Source organism: Eretmochelys imbricata, chromosome 5, assembly GCF_965152235.1.
Source record: "Eretmochelys imbricata isolate rEreImb1 chromosome 5, rEreImb1.hap1, whole genome shotgun sequence".
NCBI lineage: Eukaryota > Metazoa > Chordata > Testudines > Cheloniidae > Eretmochelys > Eretmochelys imbricata.
In genome coordinates this window covers 37,431,609-37,449,296 of record NC_135576.1, presented here as the reverse complement: position 1 = coordinate 37,449,296, position 17,688 = coordinate 37,431,609, and the positions used below count along the sequence as shown (strand labels likewise).

The following is a 17,688-nucleotide window of genomic DNA, read 5'->3' as shown; positions in this document are numbered from 1 at the left end:
GGAGCCCCCTGGCTGCCCCTATGCCTAGGAGGCGGAGAGGGACATGCCGCTGCTTCCGAGAGCCACGCAGATCCAAGACACGCAAGGAACCTGCCTTAGCCCTGCTGCGCTGCCTACCGAACTTCTAACGGCCCCATCAGCAGTGCTGACTGGAGCCACCAGGGTCCCTTTTCGAACAGGCGTTCCAGACGAAAACCAGACACTTGACAACTCTAATCAGGGACATGGCTTAAAAAGGGGGCTGTCCCCTCCAAAACAGCATTATGGTCATCCTACCTAGATCCTTTAGAATGGTGCAGCCTGTTAACATGCCATAGCTGGCCCATTCTGTAAACCCAGCAGAAGAAAGGGAGAGACATAGCCCCTTCTTCTCTCCTCTCCTTTTGAGGTCTTCTGCATCTCTGAGAATGCACTAAACAAACAGTCCCTCCTGAAGAAGACACACCCCTGCTGTGGAGTCTAATACAAATTAGCCACTTTATATTAGCAAGGTGTGCTTTTACATGTCTTTTGGTCTGGCTAAGCTCCAGTACTGTCTTTTTCATTTGGCCTTTCTGACACACTTCCTGGGCACAGACTCTGTTGCCCCTTTGCAGAAGTGGGACCTTGCAATCTAGCTGCTTTAGGCCTGCGCTGACCTCTCTGAGCACTCCAGTAGCTTAAACACACTCTCTCCCAGAGCTCCAGTTATGGGCACTCTGGTTTACAGTTTCTCTCTTTAGGGATATATGATAATTTAAGCACATAACACACAGGCTTTGTAAACATTTCCAACACAATTACTCTTTACTTTAGATAGCTCAAGAGAGATCCATATCTAGGTTAAAAACAATAAAACACCAATATGCTATCCCTTCCTCAGTTTTATCACTACTTTTGAGAGTTCTTTGGGATTTTGTCAGAGTCCTCTAGGGTAGCCAGGATCTTCCTCCTGCACAATCTTGCTATCTACTTGTGATCTCTTTTCCCGTTCTCTAAAATGTCTGGTGAGAGCGTCCTCCTTTTTATAAAGTGACAGTCCATTCCATTAGGTGACCCATGATCAGCCTTGTCAGGAGTTCAAAGTCCCCAACCAAGTGATCCCCTGCCTGTTTACTAACCCACCTTTCAGAACCAGTTTTCTTGGTTTGGCCACCTTCTTTGTCCAAAGGTGCTTCCTTCCCTTTGACTAGAAAACTATCCAGGTTTAACAACCCACCATTATAAGTCCTCTGCCACCACCTCTTAGAACTTCATCCCAAAGTTGAAATGTAAAAAGACAGCAGAGAAGGTAGACTAGCCAGCCACACAATCAAACAAAATTTGTAGTTTGATAAGAGAGTCCATAATCTCACACAGAATTAATAAATTTTACATAGACAGATTTCCCAGAATGCAACACAAGGACTGTACATTTTCAAATATGAATTGATTCCCCAAGTATGGACCATAAATTATTTGTGATCCATAGATCCCTTGCTGGCGGTTTGAAAATGCAACATTTTGAGAAACGAGGTCCGGATTCTCCACCATGCCAAGTTGCTGTTTGCAGCAGCGACAGAGAATCATCAATGATCTTGTTAAGGCTCCCTGAATCTCATGGAGTATATGCAGGATAACATAGATTATTAGTAGAACTGCTCAAAAATTGTCTGATGAAACAGTTTTGTCAGAAAATGCCAGTTCATTGAACCCCAAATTTTTCCAAAAGTGAGTCAAGCTTGACAAACCATTGCTGAATTCTTATGGAAACCTGCCTGATTCCATGCCAGCTCAGCTGGCATGCTCCCAGGAATCCCTGTCATGTTCACTTCCCCCAGGCCAGGGGGAACATTTCTAGGGTTTGTGACTCTAGGGCAGCCAGCTATTCAGACCACTCTGGGGCCAGAAACTCTGTCTTCCAGGATCTGTGGCTCTCAGGCAGCCCTGCCACTCCAAGGCTTCCAGTCTCCCTGCCATGTAGCCAGGAGACTAAACGCCCTGAATGTAACTAGTGCTTGGTTCCCAGCTCCTGGCTCAAGCCAGAGATCTCAGAGATTCCAAGCTCACTGCCGTGGAGCTGGGAGCCTGAAAATCCTGGGATGGGCTCCCAAGTCCCAGGTTGTGTGAGTCTGGGGCAGTCCTGCCATGAATACTGCCCTGGACTGGGGATCTCGGGGCTTCTAGACTCTTGGTCCAGCTGGCTATTCAGGCTGCCAGCAGGCTCCTGGGCAGGCCTCATGACAGGGCTGCCCCAGAGCCACAGACGCTGGCAGCTGGTGAGTGAAACTGGCATTCTTGCCTGTTTAACTGACAAGGATGTCCGTTTCACTCACCAGCTGGTGGGTCTGTGGGAGGAAATGTCCTTAGAGAAACACCATGTGTCTGTGTTTCCAAAACATTTTTTATTATTATTTTGGATTTCTGGTTTGCAGGAAATTTCAAAATATCAAAATTTCTCATAAACTGGAAATCCCACATTTCAGCCAGCTCCAGTTAGTAGTAACTTATACACACTGAAGATATCTGTAGCACAGTATGGAGATCTGGCTGTTTTCTGGCCCCCTTACGCTGCTCTGAACACAAAGGTTATCTGGACCTAGGTAGTTGGGAGGGGAGGTGGGTCTATGAGAGGTTCTTCTCTTTGGCAATAGTCTGTAGAATGAAAAAAGTGAAAATTACTTAAATATATTTGTATATTTCATGCATTTTTTCTTACTGTTACATTTGATATATCTGGATGATTTCCAGTCACCTATCTAAAAACTGGGGGGAGGGGAAGGGGGAGGGGAGAGGAGAGGGAGGCAAATCATCAGCTGATGTAAGTCAGTGTAACTCCACTGAAATCAATGTTGAGGATCTGCCTATGGGATTTTTCTCAGAAACTGCAAGAACTGTATTCTTCTTCAGGGAAAAGATCAGGACTGTTAAAATATTGTGAAAGAACTGAAATTTGCTTTAAGACAGATTGAGACAGTATTTGTCAAGATTTAAACTTGACGCATGGAGGAGCAGGTTGAGCTGTTTTGTGGTTTTGTTTTATGACGTGTGACAGTTGCATACCTGTCATCCAAAACAAACCACTCCCTAGTCTGGCCCTTTCACAACTGCTAAACGGATGATTACTAATTGATATTTACAGTGTCATCTCAAGGTTTAAGAGTCTTAAGGATAACTTCCTGAGGCAATATATCAAGGAAATGTAACAAAAGTAGTGGTTGACTCATTGTCCAGCGTACATGAACCGTGTGACTAATACAGTTTATTCAGCTTTAAAGTGTAGATTTCTTACCTATCACGTTTAATAATAATAATAATTTTATGTATTTAGCTCCTACCACCATAAGTGTCCCTGTTTCCAGAAAAAATCAATTAATAAAAACATAATAATTACCATTCTTTTCAAAACAAACATAAAAAGCAAGTAAGGCTGAGGTGTGCTGCCTTTTTTTAAGGTTAAAAAAAAGTTCAAACCTTTCATGTTTGCACAGAACCCAGCAGAAAGGGGTCCTAATCCCAATTAGGGTCGTTGGGATACCATAATATAAATATTTTTAAATAATAATAAAAATAAAGAATACAAAAGGCAACATAGAACTTAGAAACTTTTATGATAACTGTAAATAACATACAGCTTACTCAAAGTTGAGGATGTTGGAGTTATTTTGCTCAAAATAAACTGTAGCCATGCACTTCTGCAGTTTTGCAGTCCCCAGACCAAATTATTATTTTTTATTTCAATAGTATCGGAGGTGTGCATGGAACTTTACAGAGCATATTGGAAGATGCAGTACCTGCCCTAAAGATCAGAGTCTGTGGGCCTGATACAGAAAACCATTGCTCATATGAATGTTCCATCTGGGGATAGTCTAAGGGGAAAGGCAGCGGCTGTGAGGGGGAAGGGTTTATGGGACACAGTGTGTGTGGAACGGCTATTCTCCACAAAATCAAAGAGGGCTGAAAGGTCAAACAGACAATGCGGAAAAGAATGACATGGGAGAAAAGCGAAGGAAGAAGTATAACACAGGAGAGAAAAGAAGAACGGTAGATGGGGAAAAAATTCATCAAGAGTATTAATAAATTTTACGTAGACAGATTTCAGTCAGATTTCAGTCTTGTCAGTCAGACAGGAGGCACTGCCTTAGCCCTGATCCTGCAACTTTTTCAATGTGGGTGGACCCATGAGCATGCACTGAACTCCATTCACTTCAGTGGAGCTCAGGTTTGGCACATGGGTTCACCAGGTGGAACAAATTGCAGGATCAGGGCCTCAGGAGAGCTGATAGACATCACTTGACCTAAAGCAGGGAATTTCTAAAAACTAAATAAATGTTTAAATTAAAGACAGGTACTAAAGGTCAGCTGTTGGCTCCGATATAGTTTAATAGGTTGGTACAGAGTTCGTGCACTTATGAAATTGCCCTTCCACTAAATCTCTGCCTTTACATGCTTCTTCACATAAACAGTTGCAGTTTCTCACCATTACAGGTGGGTCTGTCTTCTGCATCTCAGCCCTTACCTTCTCCCCCATCTGTTCCTCCTCATGCTTGTCTTGCCTCATTTTGACTGACGATACTTCATATTTTCTGAGGAGCAATTCACCAGACCACCACCTACTATTTGACCCTCTCCGTCTGTAACCCAGGCTTGCTGACCGAGCCTTTTATGTTTAACTCCTTCCCTGGTTAAATGAAGGAGGATAGTAAGTGCTAAAAGTTCAGACCAGAAGTCACAGGATTCCCCTCATCCTTTCTAGGACAGAAAATTCTTCTTTTTGGTGTATCAGAAGAGTCAGAATCCAAGTTTGATACAATTCCCAAGTTGACAGGCTATGCAAATGTCCGAGTTCTGAGCCTTCAGTGAATTCTGCAGACGTGCACAGGTGATCTAGCCCTAGCTCACCCATTAATGCAAATACATTCCAGTGTCAAAAACAAGTAATTGGGAGGCTGCTGCTCCCCTGCTGCTGCTCTCTGGGAGGAAAATGGGACCCTTGTACTCCAGCTGGGGACAAGACTCAGGTGAGGCCCTATGTCCTGGAATGTCTATCGGGCCCAGATTGGCTTAATCCTGCTCTGCCTTCAAATGGTGCCTGCTGGTGTCACTTGATTTCATTTAGAGTATAATATCCCAGGAACGAGTAGACCAGTGGTTCTCAACTCATGGGCCACTTGCGGCTCAATCAGCACACAGCTGCAGCCCAAGTGACATCCTCAGGGCCACACAGGTACTGCATATATTGTGTGGTCCACATAACTCATAGAGAGCTGCATATGTGACCCACAATGGTGAATAGGTTGAGAACCACTGCAGTAGATTAATATATCTGTTTTTACTATTTCCAATTGGAATTGCCACCAAGAATACACAGATACCTTTTTATCCTGTTGCTGTCTTCCAAGAATATTCAAACACCATTGTTTCAAAACAATTTTATTAAAACAAATATATTTCCTCAAAATCTCTCTGTGGTGGACCTCCCAGTTATAAAATTTCAATTAGGTCCTTACAGTTCCAGCTGGTAACAAGATTTTGAAACAGAACAACAGATCCATTGGTTCTTAGAATTATTGGTCCCCTGTAGAAACCAACAGGAATCAGTTTGAAGGATTCTAATGGAGTTTACTGGAATTTCCAATAAGTTTATACTGGAATTTGGCAAGTGGCTAAGCTATATATTCATGTGGAAGTTTTAAGTCTTAGGAAAACAAGAAGCCAAAACTGAATAGCACTCACTAACGATTAAAAATATAAAGATTAGAGCGACACGTTTTATAGGGATATATTTAATGTTGTTTTCATCCTATAATTTAGGATACTATTTAACATTTGGTCTCATCAGGGGAAATCCTGATGGGTGGCAACTTTCATTTCCCTTGATCCCCCTATTAGTACTACACGATGTTGTAGAACAGTAAACAGGAGTGTGTGACTGTCCCAACCATCCTCTTTTTGCCCAAGAGGGCCTCGTTTTCCAGACTGCTACATTCATTTTTTCCACTGAAAATCTGTCACTACTCAAATTACACTGAATCAGTCACAGCAGCATTCTTCTCAGAATCATGAGTTTAAAACTATATTACAACTTGGGAGGGGACTGAGTTCTAAGACACATCCTAGAATCTGGAAAAGTTATTTTCCATATGCTGCATGAAACAAAGTTCTTCGTAACACCAGAGTTACTGGGTTGAAGGATGGGCTCCACTTCTTACCCAAGATCTTTTTAGCTCTGAATTGTCACAACTAGAGCTGGAAAGGTTATTGATTGGTGGGAGTGGGGGTATGTTTCAAATAAAAATGCTCTTTTTCAAAGTTCAAAAACTTTAGAGAGATGGAAGCAGATTTTTTTTTAAAATCCACATGTAAAACATTTTGTTGTTAGAACAACACCAAAAACACTTCATACAATTTTCCTGATGTAATTTTACATTTTGAGCAGGATTGGTTGGTTGAGATTGGTCACAAGTCACACGGTATTGGTTTTCTTTCCTATATGTCCCTGCTCTGTGCGATCAGGAGAGTTAGCAGAAGCCATTTTGACTCTTTTGCAGAGGAATTGGCACTGGTGGTAGCAGTGTGTGCCTCAGTATGTGATGAAGAATTACCTAATTTTCCATAGACAATTTTAAGAGGCCAGTGATCCTGACAATCCCCATACTGGTTAAGAGAGTGGTCGACCAAAGATGCCAGTGGATGTACAAGTTGCTTCCTGTAAAAAGTCAGACAAGAAGGCAGCACTAGGTAGAGATGAAGAGAAACTGTATGGAGACAGAGGACCATTTGGCCTTGTGGGTTCCTTGGTAATTTCAAATAGTTGATATGAGCATCTAGGTTTGCCTCCCATCATGGTTTTACCCAGACAGTCCGGTTTTCAGCTTCTGTGTCCAGCTGCCATTTAGGGTTGCTAGGTGCCCAGTTTTCAACTAGAAAATCCAGTTGTTACCAGTTACCGGAAGGTGGAGATGATCCAGTGAGCAACAGGGGGAGGAGGAGAGAGGAGTAAGTGACGGGGGCAGGCCCTTGGGGGAAAGAGGAGGAGCAGGGGCAGGGGAAGAGGGGAGAAGGGTGTGGCTTGGTGGAAGAGGCAATGAAGGGGGCATGGCCTCATGGGAAGAGGTGGAGCAAGGTTGGAGCCTTGGGGGAAGAGGTGGAGCAGGGGCAGGGCCTTGGGGGGGAGAGGCAGAGCAGAGAGAGGGGCTTCAGGGTCCCATTACCAGCAATTAGAAAGGTGGCGGCAACCCTATAAGCATCCCTACTCTGAAATTCTGAGGTAGCCCATCACTAAATTAATAGATCATTTGGATATGTTGTGGATGTTGTCCTATGTGCTTTTCCAGATGTTTTTGGTTACAGTGAAGTATGGTTTTCCCAATAGTCTATTTTATTAATATGGGTATTTGCACAACTCTGATTTTTGGTGAATTGATAAATACTTTATATCACAAAAGGACTTTTATAACAGGTGTTACAATACATCCTACCAGTCATAGTGACTTAGCTCTAAATCCTGACCCCAGGTTATAGCCCAAACTGTTTGGCACACAGGAAGCCACCATAGATCTGGACTGCACACATGAGAGATGTGTACCCCCTGTGCAGACTCCACAAATAATGTGCCCGCTTCCATGCGGCAGAACTGCTTTGTGCAGCTGAGGAGTGGGGACAGAATTTGCCCCATAATAAACAAAGAAACAGAGGGCTTATTGAGGTCAAATTGTAAAGCTGCCCCAAGGAAGCATAGATAGAGATGTAGATGTAACAAATGTCTTATGACTATTTTCTCCAGGCAATAATTGCAAAGAGCCGTATTTCTCAGTGTTGCACTCCTGAAGCCATATCCTTTTGTTTACAAGAATTAATTGAAGAGGAATCCTCAGAGGACTATATCTGCTGACTTTTAGAGTTGCTTTGCACCACCAAAGTGCAAATATGAAATGTTGGCAGAGAAATGCCTTTTTTCAATTAAGCTAATTGTGCAGTTCGAGTAGTTCCTCATTTAATACATGCTTTGCTCCATGTTCATCTGTGTAATTATGGCCTTTATCTGTAATACAATTGCAGGGCAGTTCCACAAGCACTTGCAAATGGAAAATGTTTCAATGTTCTGCTCCGGCTGTTATCCTTGAAACTAGTACAATTTCTTCTCAAAGAGATGGGGATATTTTAACATCTTCAGCTGGTGCCTCTGGTACAATTTAAAGTAATGTGTCAGGGGAATCCTTCAGATCATCACACACTGAAAGAAATCTAGTCCTGGTCCTTAAGATATAGATCTATGGCTGCATGAGGTCACTAAACAGCACCATCATTTGTTCTTTATTAGACTGGAATGTTGGAGAAAATCCTGGAATGGAGAAAAGAAGAGTTCAAAGTGGAACCATCACAGGGTTTGTCAGAAATTTGCTGCAGCTGTGCTCCTCTTCACAGATGCATGTTCCAAATCTAACCACCAGCTTTTTGTGTTGCTCAAGATCAAGGGGATTTTCTCAGCAGCTTCCAAAGTGGTCTATATCTCTAAATTTGACAACAATATGACCTGTGAACATACCTTAGAGAGAATCTTCAGCTTCACAACTTTTATGAATAGCTGTAGTTAAGTGTTCTCAGGAAGAAATAAATATTAAATTCATGATTATATTTGTTTCAGCTGTGAGAAGGATGACTAAGAAGACAGGGTTGTTTTCCCCCGACACTGAATCAGTTTTAATATAGTTTACAGTAGATGATGGTGTTGAGTATAAGTTCAAAGTCATTTGATATCTTGAAGCATTCTGGTTAAAAGTTATAAGTACTTACATTTTAGTCTAAGGAAAGAAATCTGTAACTTGAACCTAAGATGATTAGTTCATAATGCCAACTACAGAAACTGAAAATCTTGGCCTAGATACTCTGCTGCACCAACTGCAATAGAACCTCAGAGTTATGAACACCTCGGGAATATGTTTGTTCGTAACGCTGAGAACGCTATGGTGGTTCTTTCAAAAGTGTACAACTGAACATTGACTTAATACAGCTTTGAAACTTTACTATGCAGAAGAAAAAAATGTTGCTTTCCCTTTATTTTCTTAACCCCGATATAACACGGTCCTCGGGAGACAAAAAATCTCACCGCATTATAGGTGAGACCACGTTATATCGAACTTGCTTTGGCCCCCCTTGTTCCCTGACCACCCCATCCAGAGACCCCTGTCCCTAACTGACCCCACCCCCTACCCAACCCCCCCGCTCCCTGTCCCCCAAGTGCTCCGACCCCTATCCACACACCCCGCCCCCTGACAGGCGCTCACCGGCAGTGGCAGGAAGTGGAGCAACGCAGCCCCAGCCTGCTCCGCTTTCCTTGCCCTGGCGCAGCCATGTCGCTGGGGTCAGGGGGGGCTTGGGGAAAGGTCCCGCACTCACCTGCGGCAGGAAGTGGAGCACCGTGCCTGGGAGCTGGTGGAGTGGAGCGGGCTGGGGCCGGGCTGCTCCACTTCCGCCATTGCCGGTGAGTACAGGGGTGGGGGGATCCCTTCCCCCAAGCTCCCTCCCCCAAGTGACACGGCTGGGGCCGGGGCGAGGGAAGCGGAGCGGGCTGCTCACGGCCCCCCACTAATCCCCCGGGCCACTCTGGGACTGCGGGGCCCCCAAAAGTGCCCCCCCACAGCTCCTGCCTCCCAGATCCTGCGGGGGGGTGCCCCTGACCACCCCCGAGACACTCTGCCCCTTATCCAACTCCTCAGCCCTGGCCCGGCCCCCTTAACACACTACTCAGAGCAGCCTTTTGGAGCTTTACCAAGTTGTATGCGAACCCGCATTATATCGGGTCACATTATATCGGGGTAGAGGTGTAGTTTATATTATCACAGTACTGTACTGTATTTTGCTTTTTTTTTTTTCTCGTCTCTGCTGCTCCCTGATTGTGTACTTCCAGTTCCAAATGAGGTGTGTGTTTGACTGATCAGTTCATAACTCTGGTGTTCATGACTCTGAGGTTCTATTGTGAATTTGTGATACAACAAAGGTGACTTTCAGGGAGCGGGTTAGGGCTCCCTGATTCTCTGAGTGGATCTCAACTGGCCCTGGCCTCAGCATAGCTCAGAGCAGCCTGGGTACCTCTCTTGCTAATCCCAGCTGGCTAAGGGACTGTACACCCACTGAGCATAACTGGAGGGCACTACCCTCCAGCCATGCCCTTTCCTGTTGTGACACATCCAAAACACACGCCTACATTGCAGTGGCTAACTACACTGGTTCTGTGCCAGGTGACAGCTCTTTCATACTGAATGGAATTCTTTGCTGGCCAGATCCTACTGCTTTCTAGCCCCTTTGCACTGCTCAGATGGTACAAAGTAGCCAGAATGTAACCAAGAATCTGGCCCCTTATCTTTGGCTTCAGCTGTGTTTGTCAAAACTGTCTATAAGAGAAAACTGAAAAGATTAATGTAATAAATACTCGAGCCACAGAAGAAATGTCTGGTATTGTTTTTCATGACCTAGAAATGAGATAAAGTGACCGCATATATAAAAAGCTCGATTATCCATTAAACAAATTAGACATTATCTCTGTTGACAAAATTATCATCGTACAATAAATTTTCCCATTTAAACTTTTAAACAGCAAGCTTCTGAATGAAACGAGTAAATGAGGACATAGCTAGCTATCTCTGGAGTTATATTAGGAGCTTTCTCACAGTTAATTGTTTTGTAAACACAAATATCTGAGACATCCTTTTTAAAAACATGGCTGTGCAATGCCAAATGATTATGGCTAATCTTTGTTCTTTTTGTAAGTATTGGGTTTGTTTTCTCTACACATGTAGTTGGAATTTAGAAGGAGGGGGTGATGGGAACAGTTTATGTTAGTCTACTGACATAAAAAAGAAAATTTGCCACTGCTGCTTCCCTTTTTTTTTTAAGAACACCTGCCCAGCAGCATGCAAATTTTCAAGTTAATTGGTGCTAAGTAATCTTTAAAACCCAATACATAGTAGGGGATAATAATTTACAGGAAGAAATTATAAAATGTTCAAGTCTGTTTCTTTATATTTTGAGAAACCAATAAAAAAAACCATACTATAAAACAGTTAGACAGAGACTCACCTGCATAGCCTGGACAACCCAACTCAAGATTGTAGAAGTCAAATAATCTCTTATAAATCTCTATTTAACCCTCCTCTCCGTAATCCCTTTTTGCTAGTTCTTGTGACATAAAGGGGTGGCTGCAGAGCTGGTTGGAACTGGTGCCTCAGTAATAGCCTAAGTTAAGGGCATTCTTTGAGTGGCACAGCGCTGCTGCTGCTCTTCCCTCACAGTCACTCCTGTAAATTGTTCTAGGAGCGTTCCAGGGAAGAGGGGACGTGGTCAGAACACCAAAACATCTGGCCGCTTTTGTCTGTAAAAATGGCTCTTAGGAACTGTTTTAGCTGAGCATAAATTCAGTTCTCAGCCTACAGTAAATTACCCTGTAAACCAAACACCAGGTACCTCCAGAATCAGTGTGTGAAAGGTGGTTCTCCCTTCCAGCTGTGTCACAGTTATTTTAATCTGCCTTCTGTATAATACTTACCTAGAAAAAAATTTCTTTCCAGATTTGACCTTTTCTATTTGGCAAACATTGACATCCTCCTCCTACCCCCTCCCCAACCCCAACACACCCTTTTTTGATGAAGATGAAACTGATCTGGCTGTGTTCAACTCATGAAGTATTTTCTCATTACAAAAGAACTTTGTTTGTGTACCCATACCATTTGACTGATTTTTAGATCAGCTCTGGGGAAAGTGTTTGGTAATTAACTACCACTCTAGAGCCAAAGCAGGGGACAAAAACCTTTTTGTGGGCCTGCCAGAAATTAGTGGCTAATGTTTTATTTTTATTTTTAATTTCTTGGTGATGGAATGGTAGATTTTAAAAATTTACAACCTACAGGCTATTTCTTGTCAGATTTTGTAACAATTTAAAGATGGGTCAAATTTAGAGCCTCAAAACCTTTATGGTGTATTTCTGAAAAACTGCCTTCTGGTTGCATTGCACTTTGAGAATTCTAGGAACAAAAGTGGGGTGCTTGTTTTACATATTAGCATGTGAATACCAGTATTATTTTAGACTCGTTGAAGTTCCATAGTGAAGTCAAAGAATTTAAGGCCAGAAGGGACCATCAGGTCCTCATCAAGTCTGATCTCCTGTAAATCACAAGCCACCAACACCACCCAGTACGACACACTAAACCCAACAACCAAAATTAAACCAAAGTATTACAGACTACAGGAGACTAAACTAATTATGTGCCAATGGCACAGAATAGGAGGGACCTAAGTGCCCATGGCCCCCATAATGGCAGGGAAATGATTAAGTGAGATATACCCAGATAATCCTGGCAAGTGACCTGCACTCATACACTGCAGAGGAAGGTGAAAATTCCCTAAGGTCACTGCCAATCTGAGCTGGGGAAAAATTCCTTCCCAACCCCACATATGGCCATCAGTTAGACCCTAAGCATGTGAGCAAGAACCAGCCAGCCAAGCATATGAGAGAGAGGGAGAGAGAGAGAATGCATGGTACCACCTCAGAGTATCGGCCTTCCCTGTCCAATATTCCATCTCCAGCCATGGCCATGTTGGTGCCCCAGGGGCCAATCCAACTTCTATTTAAGTCACTGGAGATTGAATTGGGCTTCAAGATCTGAAAGAGCTCAGTCTTGTAAGTCATGTTAGTAGTCCTTACTCAGACAGGTAGTTCCATTAGAGTTATGTCTAGTCTCCTCTTCTATACATTCCCTACACATGGAGCCCCAGAACCATGGAAGATTCTCATAGAGTCCAGTATACCGAGTCCATTGTCATGGAGTGCTCCATGACAGAGATGGTGGCATTTAGTTAGGGAATGGAGGGACTCCTGCTTGTTAAAGTCTTTTGGGAGGACAGATAGATAAAATTATACACATCTACAATAATGTTAGGAGTATTTTTTTTAAAGATAGCTGGATGGGGGCAGGAAGAGGGATATGACCTTTAAAACAAATAGATGGTGAACAGGACCTTTTACGTTATTTACTAAAATCTGACAACCTTCAACTTTATTTTATTCTGCTCCCAAAAGCCCCACCTTAATATAATCTCAGATTTCAGAAAAATTGTTACCTTGTGAAGAAAAATGTGAATTTCCCAATTTCTGAATTTCAAGGAATGTTGAAAGACAGCCTGAAGTCTAGCTAGACATCAAAATGTTATCTCCTTCTCATATTGATTCACTTAACCTCATTTCAGTATATGATTAATTTTCAATGGAATCTCTGTTAAACTTCTCTCTACCTGGTCAATATACTGTATAACCATAATGTGAATCAAATAGCTTTTCATTTATACTTTTTAATACTTATCTTAAAGAAATTTATACTCTGAGACTAAAAACACATCATTTAAAAGAATTTGTAGCACTTAGAACTACAATATATCTAAGGATAATTCATTAAACGACTGTGGTACTAGCCAGTGCTGAATGGTTTAATATTATTTTTTTTTCTTGACATTTTGAAGATTACATTTAATTTCATCTGGGACAAAATTCCTGAAGATATTTTAGGAGGGAAGAGCAAACCCATTGAGCTTCCTTTTCTCTTCCTTGAAATTGCATTCTTATGCCACTGATTCCAGAAACAAGTATGCCAGCTTTTCAAACTTGGGTACCTAACATAGGCTCCCAAGTGCACAGTTCTCAAGTCAGAGCACCGCACTACACTACTGCTTTCAGCAGTGTCAGTTCAGCCCGTTGAAAAATGCAACTTCTGTAGGAGAAATCATAGACAGGCTTTACAGATGACATCCTCACCTTGGAAATATAATTATTTTTCCTGATTATCGTGAGCTAACCCACAGCGCATGCTGGTTCTCATGTGACTGGTCATTTTGTGAGTGGGATGTGTGCATGGCCCTTTTTGCTCCTTTTCTGCGTCCACTTCTATATGTTGTACGACAACGTGCTGCAACATGACACTTAGTACATTAGCAAAAAGAAAAGGAGTACTTGTGGCACCTTAGAGACTAACCAATTTATTTGAGCATGAGCTTTCGTGAGCTACAGCTCACTTCATCAGATGCATACCGTGGAAACTGCAGCAGACTTTATATATATATATATAGTACATTAGAAAAGACTAAAATCTTTCCAACCTGATATTAGGTTTCCAGGGTAAACTTCAGGAGAGCTTTCAGCACTCCTATCTCCCTGCTCCCCAAAGCAAATTGTGTGATGCACTGTACACATACACCGTTTGGTTTAGAGTAAATATTACTGCCATATTTGAAAAATCCTTTTGCTGCTACATCCTTGGCTAAACATAATCATACTTAGCCCTTACATGGAATTACATTTTCAGAGGGCTTTATTAATCGATTAATGCTGGACAACCCTAGGGGCTAGGTAAGAAACTATTATTGCCCCACTCCTGGGAATCTGAGGCCGAGAGGCTAACACACTTAGGGTCCAGACATCAACATGTGACAGATAATCATTCAGTGAAGAAATATGCCAGTGAGACATAAACTTCTGCTGGGGAGGCAAGGGGCAGGGAGCTGTGGCCAGAGCCAGCTCCCCGCCAGCTGAGTTGTGGCGCTCAGCCGCTGCGGAGCGCCCTGGCATGCCACCTGCTCAGAACCCGGAGCCTCAAGGTTACGAGGCGCTAATCTTGTCGGGGCATCTCCCCAGGCGGCGGCGAAGCCGTGTGTTGTCCTGCTCGCGGTTACATAAGCGCCCGTGGCCCGGAGGGCGGCGGTGGGGATTTGTGGCGCGCGCGCTATGCTCCCGCCCAAGGCAGGTGGCGGTGACATGTGGGGGAGAAGCCGGGAGGGCTCCGGACCTACGTGTTTGCTCCTTAAGCCGTAAACGGAGCTCGGCGGAGGCGACTGCGAGAGTTCCACGCCGGGTTTTCGGCCGCTCCCCCGCCGTTCACACACACAGCACACGCGGCTGCCCCCGGCTCCGGCTGGCGGGGAGCAGCAGCAGCAGCAGGGCTCTCGCTCGCCTGCTGCTCGTGTGATGCCACCACAGGGAAACCCGGACCATCACGGGGGGCTTTAAAATACCCTCTGGTGGGGGGGGGGCAGGGGCCGGGGAGAGGGGTTCCCTGAGAGCAGCAGCCCCGGACTCCGCTTCTCGCCGCGGCGGGAGGAGGAGCTGGGAACACAGGAAACGTGGTGGCCGCACACACGGCAGCAGCCGCGCTGATTCATTTCTGCTCGGAGCCTTCTCCGGGGGGGCGGGCCTGGGCGGGGGGAGGGGCGGCGGCGCTGCCTGTCTCCAGCCTGGGCAACGCAAAGGTCCCTGCATCAGCCGTCCCGGAGGAGAGAGAGGAGGCGAGCCTCCCGCCAGCATCATGCAGGCTAGGGTCCGCTTGAGGGACTGAGCCCGCAGCAAACGAGCCTTCCAAGTGTCCCCGCAGATTTTGGTTCCGACCGTTGACTTTAAGGCGGAAAGAAGGAGGCTGGAGACTCTGTTACCCAGGCAGTTCCTTTGTGGGTCCAGCTAGAGTCTGAAGCCTGCCCTCCCTCAGTGCTCTGCGTTAGCAATATGAAGGAGCAGCACTCATGTGTGGGCACTGGGCATCTGAGCATGGCTGGGTATGGCAGGATGGACCCTTTGGAGCTTGCTGTTAGCCCTGTGAAGCGCTTGAGAACTGAGTACTCCTTTCCCTATCTCTTCGCAGAGGAGGCCTACCAAAAACTGGCCAGCGAGACCCTGGAGGAGCTGGACTGGTGCCTGGACCAGCTGGAGACCCTGCAAACTAGGCACTCCGTCAGTGAAATGGCCTCGAACAAGGTAGGACCCATCGGACTCCCTTGCCCTCTATTTCTCCTCCCTCACTTGCTACCAAAGCTGGAAATCCAGTGGATAGTTTTTAGCCAGGTACAAAATGCATCCAACTACTTACAGGGTCCCGTTCTCTGGGCCACACTGGAGTTTAGCCATGCAACTCCAAGTAAAAACTTTAATGCATCTCTAAGCTTCTTTTTAATGTAAATTAAGCTGTTTAATTAAAAAAAAAAACCATGAATGTTTGTACATGAAGGAGCTGTTATCCTTCAACTAAAATGTTCACGGGTTTGTTGACTCATATGACTGCATATGAGTGGATCAACCAAGGATGGTAGTGCAAAGTTCTGTTTCTGATGGCGTGTGTGTGCATAGAGCAGGGATGCTGAAAACAAACAGTTTTGAGACTTTGATATATTGTTAAAGGGGAATTATCTGAATAGTATTAACAACAAAAAAAGATGCAGTGGTCTAAGAAATTAAAATAACTGTATTGGGCTTGAAAAACACAGGACACATTCATCGTTTGAAGCTCTGCATATGAATCTGAATGATTGCCCGTGTAGTTTGTGCAGTTTCCTATGGCTGTAAATTTCAAGGCACATTTTGAAAGTGGTGAAACATTAGGTGTTGGAAGGTTAAACTATTTCTCTATTTCTGTTTGAGTTTAAAATAAGAGGTATTATATTTGATTGCTGACCGTTACAATCTTTTCTGTTATTTATTCTTGCCACACACATTCTGTTGGGAGCCAAGAAAATGGTATATTTCAATTTCAGAAGTTAGTTGTCTACAATGGAGAGGTACAAGGTTGTAAGCAATCTTGTGCCAGAGTGTAAACATCTGAAAAGGTGATAATAAAGATAACACTGTATTCAATACGATTGTATTTTAAGTGGTACAGACCCTATTTTAGCTGTAAATATTGATGCTAATATATGGCATAATATTGTTTGTTATTAATGTTTGCAAGGAAAAAGAACATATATTTTAAAATTTTCTGCAGAGAATAAGCCATATATGTAGGGCTTCCAGATAGCTCTTTCACCATCCTACTTTCCTCAGTGCCCTCAAGGCCACAGACTGAATATTCAGCTAATATTTATGGTGTTCATTTTAATGGGCTTTACCTGACATTACTGAGAATTTATTTTACATCTGTAATAAGAAGAACTTGCTACAAGGTACTATGGGAGGCGTATGTTTTCCCCACATTTGTAATCACTTTAGAAAAATGGGGGGTTAATTGTAACAAAGAAAGTACACTTCTTTCCTCTATTCCATCTATGCAAATAGCTATTCACCTTTTAATAAACTTATTATTTTGAATTAGTTTAATTTTTTTCAGAATATCAAGAAAAACAAATAAGGTCTTTCTTCATATAATCTCTGTCTTTTATTTTACCTTTCTGCTTTCTTGTTTTGACTGCCATTCCCAACTTTGTCATCAGTTTTCATCAATTGCATTTTTATTTAACCGGATACTCTTCTGTGGCTATGTATAAGATGTCAAGAATTTCAGCTTTTATGCTGCTTAAGCCCCATAATATATCCAGTAAATTTCTCAGTGACCATTTATGCTTCTCCGTCCTTTCTCCACAGTCTCTCTGGTTCTGGTCAGCTGGTTATTTCTGCTGCTTTTATGATTCGAAAGTAAAACTGACAGTAAGAGACAGAACCACAAAAGAGAAATGGTGTAAAGCTCAACATTTCCCAAACTTTAAAAACAGTTTTGTACCAAATTGTTTAACAACAATTCCAGCAGGATCGGATCCTGAGATACTGAGCTCCTACATTTGGGACTTGCAGATATTCCTCACCTCAGAACTGGTCCTTATTTTTTTACTCTAAATCAAGAGATAGTGGGTCTGTTTCAGCTCCTATTGAAGTCAGTGGCAAAACTCTCATTTTTAAAAAGGGAGCGGGATCAGTGCCACAGTTAGGGC

General features: G+C 43.5%; 1 protein-coding gene across 2 annotated transcripts in view; it reads left to right on the top strand.

The window, feature by feature from the left end:
• PDE4D (phosphodiesterase 4D) overlaps window positions 1-17,688 on the top strand; it is a 670,100-nt gene that overhangs the window by 584,507 nt on the left and 67,905 nt on the right. Inside the window, exons 1-2 of one of the 2 annotated variants that reach the window (XM_077816884.1) lie at window positions 15,240-15,549; window positions 15,636-15,748. In XM_077816884.1, the coding sequence (XP_077673010.1) occupies window positions 15,734-15,748 (15 nt within the window). In that variant the 5' untranslated portion in view covers window positions 15,240-15,549; window positions 15,636-15,733. Of the gene's footprint in view, window positions 1-15,239; window positions 15,550-15,635; window positions 15,749-17,688 lie in introns of those variants that run through there. The other variant, XM_077816883.1, reaches the window with a different exon arrangement.